Here is a 19,953-nt window from a genome sequence, read left to right as displayed (position 1 = left end):
CTAGTGATAAAACCAAATATTCACATGTATAACTTTGGATTTGGTCGATTATTTTCACGGAAGTCAGATTCCTGAACCCTTGTGGTTTGTTCAACGTTGAAATTTAGCAAATAAACACCTTTTGCGAATACCTTTGAAACCGTTAGTACGATCGAGACTAAACCATTTTTTAAATGCTCATAAATACAAATGTCTATAACTCCTAAACGAAATGAGATATTGTCACCAAATTTGACACAGTTATGTTTGGACACACAAAAAGTGGTTGCACTTGGTGTCGCTATAATTGAACAAAATATGAATTTGTCTCTCTATAACTCAATGTTAAATTACAGGTTGTGTGAACTTGTCCCAATCGGTCGACATATCATACAAGGAAAAAACATTGAATAACTGGTAAAATACGACGATTGAAATGTACGAGCCTGAGTGTTGTCTGTAGAGGTCCACAGATTTGGAACGAGCTTGAGGAAAACCTTAAATTATTGCATTCTGTCTCCATTTTCAAGAAAAACCTTAAGGAAAAACTGCTTTTAACATATACTTTTCCATCATTTTGAAAGTATTACATTTGTGCTGGGATCGTCTGTTTGCTGTAGTGTTTGTCTTGTTGTATTTATATTTATTTGTGTTTATGGATTGCTTTTTGTTCTTGTATGTTATATTGTGTGTTATTGGGCCCTCTTCTAAAAGCTTTCAGTAGCTTCTTTGGGGTTTCCCATTTTTACACACAATAACCTTTCTGTAATTATTGTTAATTTTGTCTCTAAAATGATTAAGTGTGTGAAATAAATTCTTCAAATCAAAAATAAAATCAATGTATTTATGGGGTTCTTAACCTTTTTGCTCAAAATTGTCTCCACATGTGTTTATTAACTTTTGCCGCTGGTCTGATGCTAGCTTCCTTGTTTGCTTCTGTTGTATTTGGCGTTTGTTATGCCCAATAATTGCAGCTATGTTCTTGTTTTTAAAGCAAATTTGACAGATTTTTTAGAAAACGCTTTAATATCGTCAGTCCTTTTGCTTCTCCAGAATGTTTCGATATTTGTACTGGAGAACAGAGATACTGAGGGATTAGTTTCATCAGAGGACTGTAAACACAGCTGAACCTCAGGCCGTGTTTATGATATTATTGGTCTGTTTTTTACTGTTTGTTTCCCCTGCAGTTCATCAATGATAATGAATGACTAATACTCGACTGATAAGACGTCTGAGATCAGTTTCTGTGATCCGATGGGACAAATTCAGCCTTTAAACAGATTAAACAGAGGTCGTTTTCATAAACACACTGATCAAAAGTGCCAAGACATTACAAAATATTATGTTTTAAATAAATGCTGTTCTTTTGATCTTTCTATTCATCAAAGAATCCTGATAAATAAAACATATCACAGTGTTTTCATCACTGATAATAATCATAAATGTTTGTTGAGCAATAAATCCTCATATGACACTGAAGACAAAGAGTTATCTTTTAATATCCTGTTGTCTGAGGTCAACTAATGACGTTGGTCTGGTTTTTACATTCAGAAACATCATAACTCATCAGTAATAGGCTATTTTCTGGTTTTGAGGCTCTCTCCTGAACGCTGGTTTTGATGGGCGTGTCACTGGAGACTTGGAAGTAAACGCCCACGGCTAGGATTGGATAAGATTTGCATATTATAATGAGCTTCAGCTGTCAGTTCACATGAGGGATTGTTTTGAAAGCGGCACCAGAATGATTCTCTCGATCACAGGGCTCACTAAACGTCTTTATCAAACAAACACAATGATTTATCTCTCATCCACCTGCGATTGATTGGAATATTATTTTTTATTACTTGTCCAGCACGATTGCGGGATATTCATGTGACGTTACACTTGTAGGACTGAATTGCCACATGCGTCTATCTGCTGTGCTGTCGGCTGTGACAACAGCAAATAAAATAAAACATGGATTAACGTTTTACAATATCCACAAAAACCCTGAGCGTCGTCAGAAATGCTCTTTTTCTGCTAACTTTTAACAATCATTTATAATAATAAAGCACTAAAATGAGACAGCAGAGACACCGTCGACAGTATTCACGGCAAAGAATATTTCATTATGTAGGCTACTGACAGGGGCAATATTTAAACATTTAAAACAATAGCAAATACAAGTGAACAGATCAGCCAAGTGAGAACAGAATTAAGTTTCACTTTCGTTCTGTGATTAACTTTAATGACCGAAGGAGCTCGCGGTGCAATCATAAGACCAAATGCACAATGTTGAATCCAATAGACATGCATCTGATTTCACAGCTTACGTTGAGTAGTCGGTATACATAGCCGACTGTGTTTACTATTATATTCTTGGCATACCTTTATGATTATTTTACTTGTTCAAGTGCAAGCCATGCTTCTTGTGTTTGCGCTGTTGATGAAGCGCCATATGCTGCGCAGTAAACAGTAAATCTAATCACCTTACAGGGAAAATGTTTTTTCTTCAAAATGAAAGAAGTGGCATCGATGTGTTGCTGTAAAACTGCAACAACAAAAAAGTGCAAATGGGCTTAACTTTCCATAAACACAGACTTTACACAGAGAGAAAAATAGCTACTCACTCCAACCTACAGTGAAGTCATTAACAACGTTTAAACACAAATTTTGTTGATTAATCATATGTTTGGCAACGTTATTCTCTAAAGCCCCGTTCACACCGCCAGCGACACGCAGCGACAAAGCGACATGATCCCATTTATTTCAATGGAGCGCTGGCGACTTCCGGCGACACGAGCGACAGTGACCGTTGGCGACAGAATGTGGGCGTGTCAAGCGACACGAGACACGCGACAAAAGTTCAGAAATTTCAACTTTATGCAAACGAGAAGCGATTTTCGCGAGCGACAACCAATAGGAGTGAAGTCAGTGGAGTGCACGTGATCCGACTGCTTTACTGCTGCTACTGCGGTGTCCGGATGATTTGTTGATATTAGCTTTTAGCAAGCCCCCTGTTCTTTATAATATGTCTCTGTGTAGCCTACATACAGAGACATTTAAAAAAATGATGTATGGAAAAACGTGTCTGGGATTGTGGGGATATAAAGTAAGTTTTGACTAAACTGCATGCAGGATGGTCTACCTATTACAGTACAGTGTGTATGTATTCTAATAACTTGCTCTGTTCTGCAAAACACTAGTAATTAAAACGGTACTATAGTACAAATATATTTAATGACGTTTATATGCAACCCGTAGTGGGAACGCCCACTAGCGACATGAATCTCTGGCGCTGGCGACATGCAGTGACAAAATCGCTGGCGGTGTGAACGGGGCTTAAGGTTAATATTCAACGGTTATAGTAGGCTACATGAAAAATGTGCCGTGCGACCGCTTTCAATAGGATGTGAGTGAAATGGAAATAGCGGTCTTTATTTTGGGGTGGCACAGGGTGGCCGGTCAAATGTCGAGGTGTCCAGCGTCACCCGCACCCCTCTGGCTCCGCCACCGGGGGTCAGCAGCTCGTTTGGCAGTAAATAAGGATCTAATCCTAAAGGCAATTATCTATTTTCTTTAAGTGTCTAAATACCGTTGCTATTGACGTTTCATCAGTGGTGAGATGTGCTATTTTGGCGTGTGAAATCTTTCCGATCATAGATATAGCCTACATAATCATGTAATCATGTAATTATTATGTACATCTCGTTCAGATGGGTCTGTCTGCGGGCTGCGAGACAGAGGCGTAACCGGCTAAGACTGAAACCCATGAATAACTGAGATCCGTGCACACACACCAAGAAAGTAATGTTATTTCACGATTTCAGATTCACCTGTATCGCCATTCGTTTAGCTGCATGAGTCTGTGGGTGGGGCTACAGAAACATGTGGGCGGGGCTACAGAAACAGGTGGGCGGGGCTACAGAAGCAGGCGTACACATTTATCCGTAGAGGCGGAGTTTCCCCCTTCTAGTACATCATTGATTTGAGATCTCTCGTTTTCTGGGTCTGGTGTCTATAAAAGCTTTTCTTTGACTAACAAGGAAGTTTTCAGCTCTGAAACTTACAGGATATTATTATATTATCATGACCATTAGTATATAAAAAAGTTGATTTCTCAATTCATCACCTCTTTAGCAAAAGTATTAATCTACTTTTAATTTGTAATTAAACAAAAAGGTGGTAAACTAAAGGTGTGTGTGTGTCTGTGTAAGAGGGAATGTGTGTGTGTGTGAGAGAGAGAGAGAGAGAGAGAGAGAGAGAGAGAGAGAGAGAGTGGGTGAGTGAGTGAGTGTGTGTTTGTAAATAAGTGTGTGAAAGTTCATGTAAATGTGTGTGTGAGTGTGAGAGAGAGATTGTGTGTGTGAGAGAGAGAGAATGTGTGTGTGTGAGAGAGAGAATGTGTGTGTGTGTGTGTGTGTGTGTGTGTGTGAGAGAGTGTGTGTTTGTAAATAAGTGTGTGAAAGTTCATGTAAATGTGTGTGTGAGTGTGAGAGAGAGATTGTGTGTGTGAGAGAGAGTGTTTCTGTGTGTGTGAGAGAGAGAGAGAATGTGTGTGTGAGAGAGAGAGTGTTTCTGTGTGTGTGAGAGAGAGAACGTGTGTGTGTGTGTGTGTGTGTGAGAGAGAGAGAAAGAGTGTGTGTGTAAGAGAAAGTGTGTGTGTGTGTGTGTGTGTGTGTGTGTGTGTGTGTGTGTGTGTGTGTGTGTGAGAGAAAGAGTGTGTGTGTGAGTGTGCAAATGAGTTTTTGTGTGTGAATGTGTGAGTGCGTGTGTGAGAGAGTGTGGGTGAGTGTGTTTGTATAGAAGCGTGTGAGAGTTTATTTAAGTGTGTGTGAGAGAGAATGTGTGTGTGAGAGGGTGAGTGTGTGCTTGAAAAGTGTGTGAGAGTCAATGTGTGTGTGTGTGTGTGTGTGTGTGTGTGTGTGTGTGTGTGTGTGTGTGTGTGTGTGTGTGTGTGTGTGTGTGTGTGTGTGTGTGCGTGAGTGTGTGTGTGAGTGAGTGTGAGTGTGTGTGAGTTTGTATGTGAGTGTGTGTGTGTTTAGTGCATTTTTTTGCATTGTCTGATCGTTACAGACTTGCACTGAGGCTCTGGGGTGTGTGTGTGTGTGTGTGTGTGTGTGTGTGTGTGTGTGTGTGTGTGTGTGTGATAACCGATGTCTCGTGAGCCTCTGCTGCCCTCTGCTGCTGCATCACACACTTCACACACTTCTGACCAGAGCTTTATATTGATCTCAGATCAATCAGATATTAAGAGCCTTGCAGGTCTGATGTTTGGTGGGTAACATCTCCGCTAATGTTCAGGAAGACTGAGTTGATTAGAGACATGAAGGAAGTGTTTTAATAATAAGTGCTTTTTTAATGTGAAATTAACTCCTGTGAAGCTGAAATTTGGTCGTGGTCACTATGTGAAGAGTTTTGAAAAATGTAGAAATGTGTCCTAACGCGATTGTAAAATTTGAAATGAAGTGAGTATAGTATATATGAGGACCATAGGCAGGGTGTGGGTCCCAAATGTGAGACGATTAGGGAGGTCAGGAGAAAATCTGTGATTTCTCTCATCTACACACACTATATTGCCAGAAGTGTTGTGACGCCTGCCTTTCCATACACATCCCATTCTCAATCCGTGGGGTTTAATATGGAGTCGGCCCACCCTCTCTAACAGCTTCAGCTCTTCTGGGAAGGCTTTCCTCAAGGTTTAGGAGTGTGTTTATGGGCCGACGCTTTGTGCACTGGAGCACAGTCATGCTGGGACATGAAATTGTCCAAAATGTCTTGGTATACTGAATCATTAAGAGTTCCTTTCACTGGAACTAAAGGGCCAAGCCCAAACCATGCGAAACAACCCCACCCCATAATCCCCCCTCCACCAAACTTTACACTTGGCACAATGCAGTCAGGTGAGTTCCGTTCTCCTGGCGACCGCCAAACCCAGACTCGTCCATGGGATTGTCAGACTGAAGCGTGATTGGTCGCTCAGAGAACACGTCTCACTGCTCTAGAGTCCAGTGGCAGCTGCTTTACTCCACTGCATCGCACGCTTTGCATTGCTCTTGGTGATGTAAGGCTTGGATGAGCTGCTCGGCCATGGAAACCCATTCCATGAAGCTCTCTCCGCTGTTCTTGAGCTCATCTGAAGGCCACAGAAGTCTGGAGGTCTGGAGCTGTTGACTCTGCAGAAAGTTGGAGACTTTTGCGCACTGTGACCCTCAGCATGTGCTGACCCCGCTCTGGGTTTTATCGTGGCTGAGTTGCTGTTGTTCCCAATGGCTTCCTCTTTGTTCTAATCCCACTAACAGTTGAGCGTGGAATATTTAGTAATGAGGAAATGTCAGGGATGGACTTATTGCACAGGTGTCAGCCTATCACGGCCCCACGCTTGAGTTCACTGAGCTCCTGAGAGCGACCCATTCTTTCACTAATGTGTGTAGAAGCGTCTTAAAGTGACCATGAAGGGATTGAACTCCTGAACTCAGTGATTTGGAGGAGCGGCCCAATACTTTTGGCAATATAGTGTATGTGCGTTTTAAGACATCTGAAGGCAGAAGTAATGGATAATAGCTTTAAAACCATGGGCAGTAGATTATTGCTCAGTACCTACTCATTAATCTATTAGTATTTTACCATTTAAATGATCTTAACTGTAGCACTTTGAGATGTGTTCCAAATGTAAAGTGCAATACAAATTAAATGTATTATTATTATTATTATTATTATTATTATTATTATTATTATGATTATTACCTGCTCTCCTCATCTCCATCACTTTCTTTTTCTCTCATCTCCTCATCTTCCCCTCCTAAAGCCAAAGTTAAAGCTCCACTGTGTGATATTTCCCCCATCTAGCGGTGTAAAGGTTTATGACCATCCAGTGAATATTAGTTTCTGTTCCTCTCAATTCTGATTTCGTTTTAACTCCTACGGTGGCCGATTTAGTCCAAGATTAACACGGCAATCCCCCTCTTCACATTCGACACGGTGCCATCGAGTGTTAAACGCGAAAGGCGAAGCTTGAATTTACGGGTATGTCCCTCTTTGGCTACTGTACTTTCAAGATGGAGGGCCAACATGGTGACCGGCATTCGAACCCCTCACCCGTATGTGTTTACAACGGCATATTACAAACTTACCAGAATACATTATTACTTGAAAGAAGTAAATATACATTAATGAGTACATATATTTTTGAAAGAACTAATTGTTTTTAGCTAAGAATAAACTAAAAGAGTTACACAGTGTAGCTTTAAGGAAGTAAACATAGGGCTGGTATTTAGCCAGTTTGTTAAATTTAGTCTTGTTAAATGTGACTTAAATTCAGTCACAATTCATTATTAATATCATGCCTAATATGATTAAAAAACCAGACTTTGTTGATGTTTCTTGTCCTCTCACATTGACAGTTACTCAAATCACGCAAATGCCTATTTTCAATTCAAAATTCGACAAAAGATTATTATTAGTTTTCATTCTTATGTGTTTAATATTTTTTTCCTAAAACACTTTATGACGTTAACTTGTGTTGCGCTAATTCCGTGAGCAAAGCCCGCCTACTTTGATTTGATTGGTCATCTCAAATATTTTGACATTGATGAGTGCTGACAGACCAATGATAGCTTTCGCAATATTTATACCTGAAAATATGCATTTTACTGTCTATGGTATATTTACACACCATAGATCAGCTGACTATGCAGGAGTATATGCTTAAAATAAGAAAAAATATCAGAAAAATTAAATTCATTTAAAGAGAACACAATAATATTTTTCTGACCCCACGGGCAGATATTTGTAATCTTGTTTTAAGCACAAACTCACCTAATTTTGATATTTTCTTCAGAAAACAAAAATACTGAGGAAAAACACGATTAATCAGTTCCTAAATAAATAAATAAATACAAAACGTGCAAACAAGTTGCTAAAGAGATTGAACATTTAATGATAATATAGCATGATAAAAAACAAGTCAGTGGAAAACAACATGAGCCTGTCATTTTTGACTAGGATAAAAAAGAACAAAATGTTAATTTTGTTTTGGCATGTATATCTTGTTTGAGTCAATAGGTTTAATGCGATAATATTAAAGGGTTAGTTCAGCCAAAAATGAAATGTCTGTCATTAACTCCTCTCCCTAATGTCGCTCCACACCCGTAAGACCTCCGTTCATCTTCACACACAGTTTAAGATATTTTATATTTAGTCCGAGAGCGTATGCAAGTGTATGCACACTATACTGTCCATGTCCAGAAAGGGAATAAAAACATTATCACAGTAGTCCATATGAGACATCAGTGGGTTATGAATTCAACATTCGAACGGTTATGAATCAGCATATTGATTTATGATTCGGATCGCCAATGTCTCATGATTTCAGCAGTTTGACACGCGATCCGAATCATGAATCAATTCGCTGATTCATAACCGTTCGAATCTTTATTTGAGGATTGAACACAAACCCAGAAGAGAAGCCAATGCTGAATAAAGTCGTAGTTTTTGTTATTTTTGGACCCAAATGTATTTTGGATGCTTCAAGAGACTCTAATTAACCCACTGATGTCTCATATGGACTGCTGTGATGATGTTTTTATTCCCTTTCTGGACATGGACAGTATAGTGTGCATACACTTGCATACGCTCTCGGACTAAAATATCTTAAACTGTGTGTGAAGATGAACGGAGGTGTGGAGCGACATTAGGGTGAGGAGTTAATTTCATTTTTGGGTGAACTCACCCTTTAACTCAATTGTTTCGGGAATAAGACAACGTCTCCGGGACAAACTGACCGGATGAGCCAGTGTTTTTCTCTTTGGTTACTATAGTAAATGCATACTGTATGTATGAGGGGAACAGTATTACTCTGTCTGGCCGCTAGAGGCCGCTGTTTGTCAGTCAACGGCTCCCGCTGTTAAAGCGCTTAATCCGCGGGGGGCGTCCGGTTGGACCTTCACGCGCCCGTGAGTGACACGGACGGACACTTGCGCTCAGCCCCGTACGTTACCGGACGCGCGCTGCTCCCGCTTTTCCACATTCTGCCGCGTTTGCGCGGATCCACCGAAGGTCTGACGGTGTTGTTGTCGTTACCGACGCGCTTGGAAACGGCGGCCCGTGCATGGACGCATCATGTCTTCGTTTTTGTGCCGGGTTCAGTTTTTAGACGACACCGATCCGTTCAACAGCACCAATTTCCCGGAGCCGACCAGACCTCCTCTCTACACCTTCAGGGAAGATATTCCTCTCATCAATCAGATTGCTGGAGTCCACAGACTCCTCAAAGCTCCTCACAAGGTCAGAAACTTTAAAATATAGTTTATTGTTTAAATCAATCTTTACCACCAACGCTCAAACATGGAAAAACCGTTGCTTTACATTTTTAACGGTTGAGTTTGTCCGACCGTTGGTTTAAATCTTTTTTAAATAAATTTGAACCGTTGAGTTGGTCCGACCGTTATAACAACCCAGTAGTTTTTAGAGCGTGTAAGGCGACTTATTTTTTGAAAACTCTTATTTAGACGTATTTAAATGAATCTTTAGTGTTTAATTTGATTTCTTTAATGTATAAATCAACTGTAAGAGAAATGTGAAGAGGTTTGATTTGTGATTTGAGTTTAAAGCGCGACAGGTGCGACTCGGAGCCGCTTTTAGAGCCGCTCATTCATTCACTGACACTTTATGAGTTTAGTTAAAGCCTGATATTTGAAATTATAGTCTGGAACTGTTTGTTAAAATTGTACTCATAATATAAAAGAAAATCTAAAAATCATATCTGGTGCATCGCGCTCTAAAAGAATGCTGGGTTGTTCCAACCCATGTTTGGGTCAAATCCAACCGTTGGGTTTAAAATTTAAATAAATAAATAAAATAAATTAGCCGTTAGGTTTAAAATTTCCCAATTTAAACCAACGGTTAGTTTAAAACGTCTAAAAAAAATAACTATTGGTTGGATTTGTCCATATTTAACCCAAACATGGATTTAAACAACCCAGGATTTTTTAGAGTGAGGGTTTATGGGTCATATATGATATAGTGAATATATATGAAGGAATAAACTGCTCAAAAATATGCGATTTACTTGCTTTATAACTGTATTGCAGATACTGGCATAAAATGCATATCAATCTGCCAATAATAATATTGTTTCGTTTAGTAGTTTTTAAACATAATGCAATGCGATACAATAATGATTGACAGATGAACTAATAAACCTGATGATTATATTTGACACTCGTGGTTTTTATAATAAATGATGATGATAATCGAGTAAAGCTGCTTCAGTCCAGATGAAATATCACTAACATTATCAGAGTTATTCTTGCGTTTCCTTGATAAATCATGTCAGATTTGACCTGAACGTTTGGACACTTACACTAAAAGACTTTTACTGGATAAAAGAGTCTAATCTACCAATCAGATATTGCATGTTTGATAATCTTTGTTCATAAATCTATATATGCTGCATGAAAACTTTTCCCAACTATAGATTGCGTTACGCAGATCCCACACATGATGTTGAGCGTTTGTGGAGGTAAAGGGTTAAAGACACAGATTATTAGGTCTTAAAGGACATTTACTGTCACACACACACACACACACACACACGTGTGTGTTAGTAACATCCCTCATATAGTGTGTGTGATCAGACTCTTTAATCACATTTACGTGAATATTGAATGCCTCATGTTTGAGAAAGAACATGCAGAAACAAAGGACAGTTATAGCTTAAACTAATGTAAATAAAGGGCGATACAGAGAAACTAGGTCAAGAGCTCATTAGCATAACGTTATTGTTTGTGATTATTATTACACATGTTTATATACGTTCAGTTTCAGCTGTTGAAGTGATAGAGTTGTTGAGTAACTGGCATCTATGTGACTTTGTGTTGTTCTGTGTTAGTCTGTGATTGGAGGAAAAATCATGAGCTGTAATTGGCTGTTTCGGTCGAATCCGTGCGGTAAAGTAGTGATAATGATGATGATGATGATGTATCTGCCTCATAAAGTGACGCCAAAAGGATCAAAACACTCAAATTCTTCTTTTTCCTCCCTATTATTACCCGTTCCTCACTGGATCAACACTCTCAGTCACGAGTCTTCACTTTAGTATAGAGCGCTTTATATTTAAGAGCACATATTCAGCTTTTTCCCATGTCCATCTTTTTTTAGTTACTCCTGAAATGCCTCCATTGTAGTCTTGAGTTTCTTCTGGGAACGGACACATCACAATATCCCTCATTATAATAAATAATTTGCAGAATAAAGGGGCAGCGCCTGGTTGAGTTTGTTAGTATTGTGTTGAAACCATACACTGTAAAAAATGTTGTTGTTGGTTTAACTTAGAAAAAGTAAGTAACCTGGTTGCCTTCAAATTTTGAGTTTAATGAAATAAAAAATTTGAGTTGATACAATGAAGAAAATTTGTTTAATAAATAGAAACTCAAAATATTATTGAATGTGAACCACATAAAAATTTAATAAATCATGAAAAAGCACAATTTGGCATGTTTCACTGCGTCATCACGAATAAAACACACAATTACCCAATATGCTTACAAAATCGTTTAATAATATTTGAATAAAGCTTATCGATTCTTAAAAATGTTCATTGTATTAACTACAATTTTTAATTTCACTGAACTGAAAATTTGAAGGCAATTTGGTAACTTATTTTGTAAAATATTTTTTTTTACAGTGTAGACTTTAAAAAAAATAAATGAATGTAGTGTCCGTGACGTCACCTATAGGATTCTGAAGAGCCGTTCTGAAGCGTAAAGTAGAGGCGAGCTGGCCGTCGCCATCTTAGCAGCGCATCACTCCCGCATAACTGAAAATAAGCAAAGAGGCGGGGCGTGGGCGGAGCTTAGGTGACGTGATGACTAACAGACAGCAGACAAACGGCAATCCACCTGTCACTCAAAGTGGCCACGCCCTTAATTATGCAGAACTTTAAGGCTTTATATAATGTAAACGAATGAGTTATAAAATAATTCACCCCCTCACAGTCGTCATGAAGGTCAAAATTAGCCGTATAGACCAAAACCACAATTTGTAACAGACCATAAACATGTTTTTTATGCTGTAAAGTTTAAGTCACTTCCGTATTGGCTTAAACAGAAACTGGGGGAGGAGCCGCTTGGTTGAAACTGGCGGTTATGTTAAGGGGCGGAGCATTTCCCTGCTTGATCAATCACAACGCACTGCTACAGCCGACCAATCAGAGCACAGCATGCTTTTCAGAAGGCGGGGCTTCATAGAGACAGAAACTAAACAGAGTTACTGACAGACAAGAGAGGAGCCGCAACAATGGAGAATATGAGGAATAATCAACATTCAAGCAGGAAAACCTGCTCTAGCAGAGCCAGAAAAAACAACAGCAAGCCTTAAGGCCTTCGCACACTGAGTCCGTAATTTAAAATGAATTTGACCTCACGTTATGTCAATCACACTTGCACACTGCCTCCGAAACTTTCGTCCGTCAAAAGAAAATTCGGAACAGGTTCGAATTTCTGCGTTTTCGCATCCGTAAAAAACGCATTTTGAGAGACGTTTTGACAACTCAGAGCCACCGCACATATTATTCTAGCAAAAATAGTACAATATTATTATATCACAACTATAATTATAGCACATTAAGTCTCTGTAAAGCTGTGTCTCTCTGTGTGTGTGTGTGTGTGTGTGTGTGTGTGTGTGTGTGTGTGTGTGTGTGTGTGTGTGTGTGTGTGTGTGTGTGTGTGTGTGTGTGAGATCGGATCCATAGACATACTGCCAGGTGTTCAGGATCAATTGACTCACGGAAATTAGCGGTCTTCTTTTTAATATGTGACTCCAGTATCAAACTGAGCACCTGACACTAAAGTAAACCTTGAATCGGTCGGTCTGGATAATCCCGGAGGGGAAATCTCTCCTCTACGCGATCGCAGGAGTGGATGAACCCAATATCTCCTCAGGACAAACAAATCATCCTCACTAGACGTCACTTTTGCTGCGTCCCAATTCGCCTACTTATACTACGTCCTAAAAGTATGTACTCTTTTTGTGTAGAAAAGGTATATACTTTTGAGTGTGTAGCAGAAAAGTATGCAAGCTTCGGGACATACTACTTCGCCATCTTTAACGGACTCTGTCGCTTAGTTACGTGCATCCCGTCACCGTTTATCTGCCCTGTCAATCATCGTCAGATTCGTCACAGTTCAAATCCTCCACATTCAGTTTAATCTCCTGCCGTATCGGAGAGAAATGTAGCCGCTCGTTGATCTGCCATGTGTGTGTCTTTAATGCAGAGACTCTCCTCGTGTGTTTGCAGTTTAAATATAATGATGCATTTAAAAGTTAATGGCCAAACGTGTCATTTCAAAAGTTCTCAATGCTGCTGCGGGTGAAATATAATGTGACAACACTGAATAAATATATTTTTGTCAGGTTAAATATTGATAGATGGTCACTCAAACCCCTTTATCTAAACTTCTCTACTTAACCGTCGAACTCGCACATCCGCCATGTTTGTAGTTTTTTAACGCTTTTTATCCGCGTTTGTAGTTCTAATCGAATCCTCTTCCAACTCGCAATGGGTTGTGGGTAATATCAGTCGTTAGAGTGCCCATCGATCCATACTGTGAATTCGGACCGGAAATAGTAAACCATCCGGGAATCTTTGGAATACTCTTTTCAACACACTACGATTTGGGACACACTAATTCTATTTTCGAATACTATTTAGGATGGATAGTATGCGAATTGGGACGCAGGGTTTGTCTTGTTTTGCGTTTTTTCCCCGTAACGCATTCATTAATAAGCATCGGACTCAGTGTGCAAGGTCTCTGTGCGTGACGAATTTTTCGGATCACGTATACGAAAAAACGCACTTGAAAATATCGGACTACCTGTGCATTAAACGGTTTTACTGCAGGCCTTCCAGCCAATCAGAATCGAGTATTTAAACAGACCATGGTATAAGTGCTCTTTAACGCTTATTATGGACATTTAATTATGTAATTATGTGCTAAGCAGACACTTTTATCCTCAGTTACATACAATGCAATGCATTATCTGGGAATCTATTTATATAAAATGCATTTATTGAAATTGCTTAGTTGAAAAGTAGGTAACACTTTAGAATAATGGTTATTACTTTAGTCAATAACTAACGTGAACTAGCCATGAGCAGTACATGTGCTGCTGTATTTGTTCATCTTTGTTAATGTTAGTTAATATAAATCCAGCTGTTCATGTTAGTTCACAGTGCAGTAACTAATGTTAACAAGGTATTAATAATGTATTAGTAAACATTGAAATTAACATTAACAAGCAGTTCATCATTAGTTCATGTTAATGTTCAAGTACTGTAGTTAACTAATGACCATTATTCTAAAGTGCACTGCAAAAAATGCTTTTCTTACTTAGTATTTTTGTTTTGTTTCAAAATATCAAAAAATTCTTACATTAAGAAACATTTACTAGATAAGTAGAAATGATATGTGAAAAAATAACTCCAAATGAAGAGAGTTTTTGCTTAAAATAAGATCAATAATCTGCCAATGGGGTGAGAAAAATAATCTCAATTCAAACAGAAAACAAGATTATTTTTCTCACCCCATTGGCAGATTATTTATCTTATTTTAAGCAAAAACTCTCTTCATTTAGAGTTATTTTCCCCAAAACAAGACAATTACTTTTTGCTTGTCTAGTAAATGTTTCTTGTTGTAAGAATTTTTAGATGTTTGGACTAGAAACAAGACAAAAATACTGAGGAAGAAGAGCAGTTTTTTGCAGTGTGCTACCGTAAGTATGGAATGAGCAATATTCACTTAGTTTTAAATGGATGATATTGAAACAAACGGAATTTATTGATGATAAATATGACTAAATATGTTTCCCGTGAACCAGAGAAAAGACACAAAGCTGAACTCTGGTCAAAGATCTGCGTCTGTCTCACATTCTCGGGCTATAAATAGACGGGCTGAATCTCATCCACAGTGTAAGTGGTAGTTAGTGACTGACTGTCCTTTACAACACTGAACCAAATCCCAACGGGAAGACAAATCACCACTCACATCAGGATAGGATTTCCTGAGGGAAAGTCTCAGGTCTCAAACGCTGCTCAGATTTCAACAGTCTGCATTTCTGAAACATTAATATTTATACATATTCATAATAAGCATTATTATGTTTACATTCATAATAGCTAAACTGACTTGACTGGGTATTATTGAGCAAACTTAAAGGGTTAGTTTAATGAAATGTCTGTCATTAACTCCTCTTCCTAATGTCGCTCCACACCCGTAAGACCTCCGTTCATCTTCACACACAGTTTAAGATATTTTATATTTAGTCCGAGAGCGTATGCAAGTGTATGCACACTATACTGTCCATGTCCAGAAAGGGAATAAAAACATCATCACAGTAGTCCATATGAGACATCAGTGGGTTAATTAGAGTCTCTTGAAGCATCCAAAATACATTTGGGTCCAAAAATAACAAAAACTACGACTTTATTCAGCATTGGCTTCTCTTCCGGGTTCTTCAAATAAAGATTCAAACCGTCATGAATCAGTGAATCAGTCAATGATCCAAATCATTGAATTTTTGTTATTTTTGGACCCAAATTTATTTTGGATGCTTTGTGTGTGTGTATTCCTCCAGAAGATATTTATGAGTGAGTCATTGAATCATTCCCTCAAGATATTCATTCAAAAGCACTGATTCATCCAGTAATGAAACAACTGAAGTCTTCATGAGTGAGTCATTGAATCATTCCCTCAAGAGATTCATTCTAAAGCACCGATTCATCCAGTAATGAAACAAGTGAGGTCTTTATGAGTGAGTCATTGAATCATTCACTCAAGAGATTCATTCAAAAGCACTGATTCATCCAGTAATGAAACAAGTGAGGTCTTTATGAGTGAGTCATTGAATCATTCACTCAAGAGATTCATTCAAAAGCACTGATTCATCCAGTAATGAAACAAGTGAGGTCTTTATGAGTGAGTCATTGAATCATTCCCTCAAGAGATACATTCAAAAACACTGATTCATCCAGTAATGAAACAACTGAAGTCTTCATGAGTGAGTCATTGAATCATTCCCTCAAGAGATTCATTCTAAAGCACCGATTCATCCAGTAATGAAACAAGTGAGGTCTTTATGAGGGAGTCATTGAATCATTCCCTCAAGAGATTCATTCAAAAGCACTGATTCATCCAGTAATGAAACAACTGAAGTCTTCATCAGTGAGTCATTGAATCATTCCCTCAAGAGATTCATTCTAAAGCACCGATTCATCCAGTAATGAAACAAGTGAGGTCTTTATGAGTGAGTCATTGAATCATTCACTCAAGAGATTCATTCAAAAGCACTGATTCATCCAGTAATGAAACAAGTGAGGTCTTTATGAGTGAGTCATTGAATCATTCACTCAAGAGATTCATTCAAAAGCACTGATTCATCCAGTAATGAAACAAGTGAGGTCTTTATGAGGGAGTCATTGAATCATTCACTCAAGAGATTCATTCAAAAGCACTGATTCATCCAGTAATGAAACAAGTGAGGTCTTTATGAGTGAGTCATTGAATCATTCACTCAAGAGATACATTCAAAAGCACTGATTCATCCAGTAATGAAACAAGTGAGGTCTTTATGAGTGAGTCATTGAATCATTCACTCAAGAGATACATTCAAAAACACTGATTCATCCAGTAATGAAACAAGTGAGGTCTTTATGAGGGAGTCATTGAATCATTCACTCAAGAGATTCATTCAAAAGCACTGATTCATCCAGTAATGAAACAAGTGAGGTCTTTATGAGTGAGTCATTGAATCATTCACTCAAGAGATTCATTCAAAAGCACTGATTCATCCAGTAATGAAAGAAGTGAAGTCTTTATGAGTGAGTCATTGAATCATTCACTCAAGAGATTCATTCAAAAGCACTGATTCATCCAGTAATGAAAGAAGTGAAGTCTTTATGAGTGAGTCATTGAATCATTCACTCAAGAGATTCATTCAAAAGCACTGATTCATCCAGTAATGAAACAACTGAAGTCTTCATGAGTGAGTCATTGAATCATTCACTCAAAAGATTCATTCTAAAACACTGATTCATCCAGTAATGAAACAAGTGAGGTCTTTATGAGTGAGTCATTGAATCATTCACGCAAAAACCCTTTTTTAGTGAGTTTAGTGCTGCATCACAGTTTCTATCCACAGTTTCTATCCTTCAGCAGGTGCAGTGTGTGTTTGGGTTGCGTGACAGATTCTTGGATGCGCTGAGTGTGTTGACCTTAAATCAGAGCTGAAGTCTTGAGCTGGAGAGCGAATGTTTGATTAGGGTTTGGCTGAGTTCAGACTCAATGAGACGCCGCAGGTGTCAGCCAAACCCACTGAAAATCAGCTCCGGGTCATTGGGTTGGATAGTCGACTCTATTGCACATCAGAGTGTGTGTGTGTGTGTGTCAGAGTTTCCGCTAGAAAAAAATGGTGCCGGTCAAAGTGACCGGCAGAGGTTTTGTTTTCCGGACATTTTGATGATATGCCGGTCAAAAACTCCTGAAAGCAGTTTATGTAACTTTAAAAAATGACATAATCAGGCCGTATATGCAACATGTTTATTAGCCGAACTTTCAAATAGACGGAAAAAAAACATGAACGTCCGATTGGCGTCAATCAACCAATTTTTGGCGTAATTTGCGGGTGGGACGGGTGGGACATGTCCCCACCACTTTTTTAAAACATCTTGCTTCACGGATGAACCTAACTAATACAAACAAAACATCTCTGGTTAACTAGAAGAGTATCATTTCATTCGTTTGTTAAATAAGAGGCGATCTGGCGCTCGTTGCCGCTGTTATCAGTGCTGCAGATTTCTCTCGCGGCTCATGCAGTCTTCACACAGACGAGCGCTTTAATCTAACGCTTAACGCCGCTGCAGAGACTTTCTGTTTGTTCCGGTCAGATCGCGAAACAAAATGCACAAAAACTGTTCCTGCTCTTGATGTACAACCACTGATGGTATTCGGTTTTGATGAGAGAAAAAATAGGCCACGAGGGCAGATTAGAAACGAGAACTTCTGACAAGTTTAACAGACTAGACCAGTGATTAAGCAAAGTGTGCAAATCTATTTGCCTTTATTCACGTGAAAAATCTTGGCACAACACTATTGTGTTTAGATGCAATAATTAAACGCAATTAATACATTTAATTATAAACTCAGTTTGTCTCATTTAGTTGGTAACATTTATCATAAAATCATATAATAGAATATAACAGTATACTGATAACTATAAGCAGGTAAGCACTACAAGATGTTTTTGAAATCATTAGAGAAAACGACAAAATTACTTATTCACAAAATTACGTGTGTGAATAAGTGCTACCTGTTTAAAATGTGCTTGCACCCGATCATATTCAGTAGAAGGTTAAAAAAAAATCCCTTAAACTTTAACGTCCCGCTCATACCCATAGCCGTGATCATCTGTATAACGCTGGTTGTTTCCTGTGTGAGTTCTGAACACTGCACCATGTGCTTATTTAAATCTTTTCGTTTCTACACATATTAGGCTCCATATTCCTCATGTCTGTGAGGCGAGCCTGCCGAGTTTCAGTTGGAGACGCGCTTCAGTTCATGATGAAAGCGATGGCTTCCACGACCTAGTCCACTTATTTATTTCTTATTTATTAAATACATGCAATTAACCGAAGAAACCTTTATTAAAATTGAGAGACAATTTGTACAAAACGAAAGAAAGGCTTTTTACAAAACAAAACTTGATATTAAACTAAATATAACCACCAAAATCATTTCTGACCCACTTGCATCTTTGCACTTATAGCCTATCATAATCAGATGAAATTAAAAAATAATATTATAATATTTAAACATAAATATGAAGAAAAAAAACATTGTTTAATGGCTACAACAAGTATAGTAAGCTACAGATTTATGTCATGTCTGAGCTGGATTTGAACGAACATCATTTTACCGGTGGGTTCATGAGCGCGCGCCTGCGGACTATTGAGCTGATCACACCGGCTCCGCTCCGCTCATTAGTCTTTAAAGGCTCGTTCTCGATACTTACACGGGCAGGGCCGGTCTCTCTCGGGTGCATGGGCTCGGGTAGGGTTGGGCTTTATTTTTTTGAGCCGATCTACGCTCTAGTTCTGGCGAAAAATGTAGTGCTGTGCCGGCCCGTTGTCATAAATTGTTCTCGTGATGGAGCGGTAGGGGAGCTCTCTCGGAGCGAGTAAAAACCACAACGCTCCGACTTTTTAAAAAAAAAATCGCTCCTCACTCCATTCAAAATCTCGCCGCTCCACTCCTCACTCCACTCCGCTCACATAGGCCTACTCTGCTTCGCAGGCTGTGGAGAATTGCAATCCTCCATAGCCACGGAGCGCTGTCATGACAGCGAGGGCATCACGTCGCAGGCTTACGGTATCGATAAGAGGCAGTTTTAATCTGACAATTTGACCGAAAAGATTTCATTTTGTCGGACATTTAATTTTTTTCCCGGCCAATGTCCGGTAATTACCGGACAACGGAAACCCTGGTGTGTGTGTGTGTGTGTGTGTGTGTGGGGGGGGGGGGGGGGGGGGGTTCAGATACAATAATATTTTGAGTTTCTATTTATTAAACAAATTTCCTTCATTGTATCAACTCAAATTTTAAGGCAATCAGGTTACTCACTTTTTTAAGTTAAACCAACAATTGTTTTTACAGTGTAATGTTAAATCAGATGTAAATTATTAAGAATAACAATTGCAGAAAAAGTTATTTATTAAGATGTCCAGAAATCAATTCAATAGTTCATTTATTAATAAAGAAGTTTAATTCTTGCGTTTAAACTCAGTGTAGCGTTGGTGCCACGATTTTGCGAGAGCAGGGACAGTTTTTGTGTATTTTGTTTCATGATTTTACCGGAACGAATAGAAAGTCTAATCCCACCCGCAAATGCCGGCTGTGGTTTGACCACATATCTCCGGGTGTAATATTTATATCTCACGGGATC

At 38.8% G+C, this 19,953-nt stretch overlaps 1 protein-coding gene across 1 annotated transcript in view; it reads left to right on the top strand.

Annotated features, from left to right (window-relative positions):
- The first annotated feature begins 8,896 nt into the window (after positions 1–8,896).
- The window catches only part of LOC137047432 (FH1/FH2 domain-containing protein 3-like), a 13,606-nt gene continuing 2,549 nt past the window's right edge, over positions 8,897–19,953 (top strand). Inside the window, exon 1 of the mRNA XM_067425063.1 lies at positions 8,897–9,243. Within this exon, the coding sequence (XP_067281164.1) occupies positions 9,079–9,243 (165 nt within the window). The 5' untranslated portion in view covers positions 8,897–9,078. The remainder of the gene's footprint in view (positions 9,244–19,953) is intronic.

This window comes from Pseudorasbora parva, chromosome 19 (assembly GCF_024679245.1).
Source record: "Pseudorasbora parva isolate DD20220531a chromosome 19, ASM2467924v1, whole genome shotgun sequence".
In the NCBI taxonomy this organism is placed as follows: Eukaryota; Metazoa; Chordata; class Actinopteri; order Cypriniformes; family Gobionidae; genus Pseudorasbora; species Pseudorasbora parva.
This window is presented reverse-complemented; position numbering and strand designations above follow the sequence as displayed.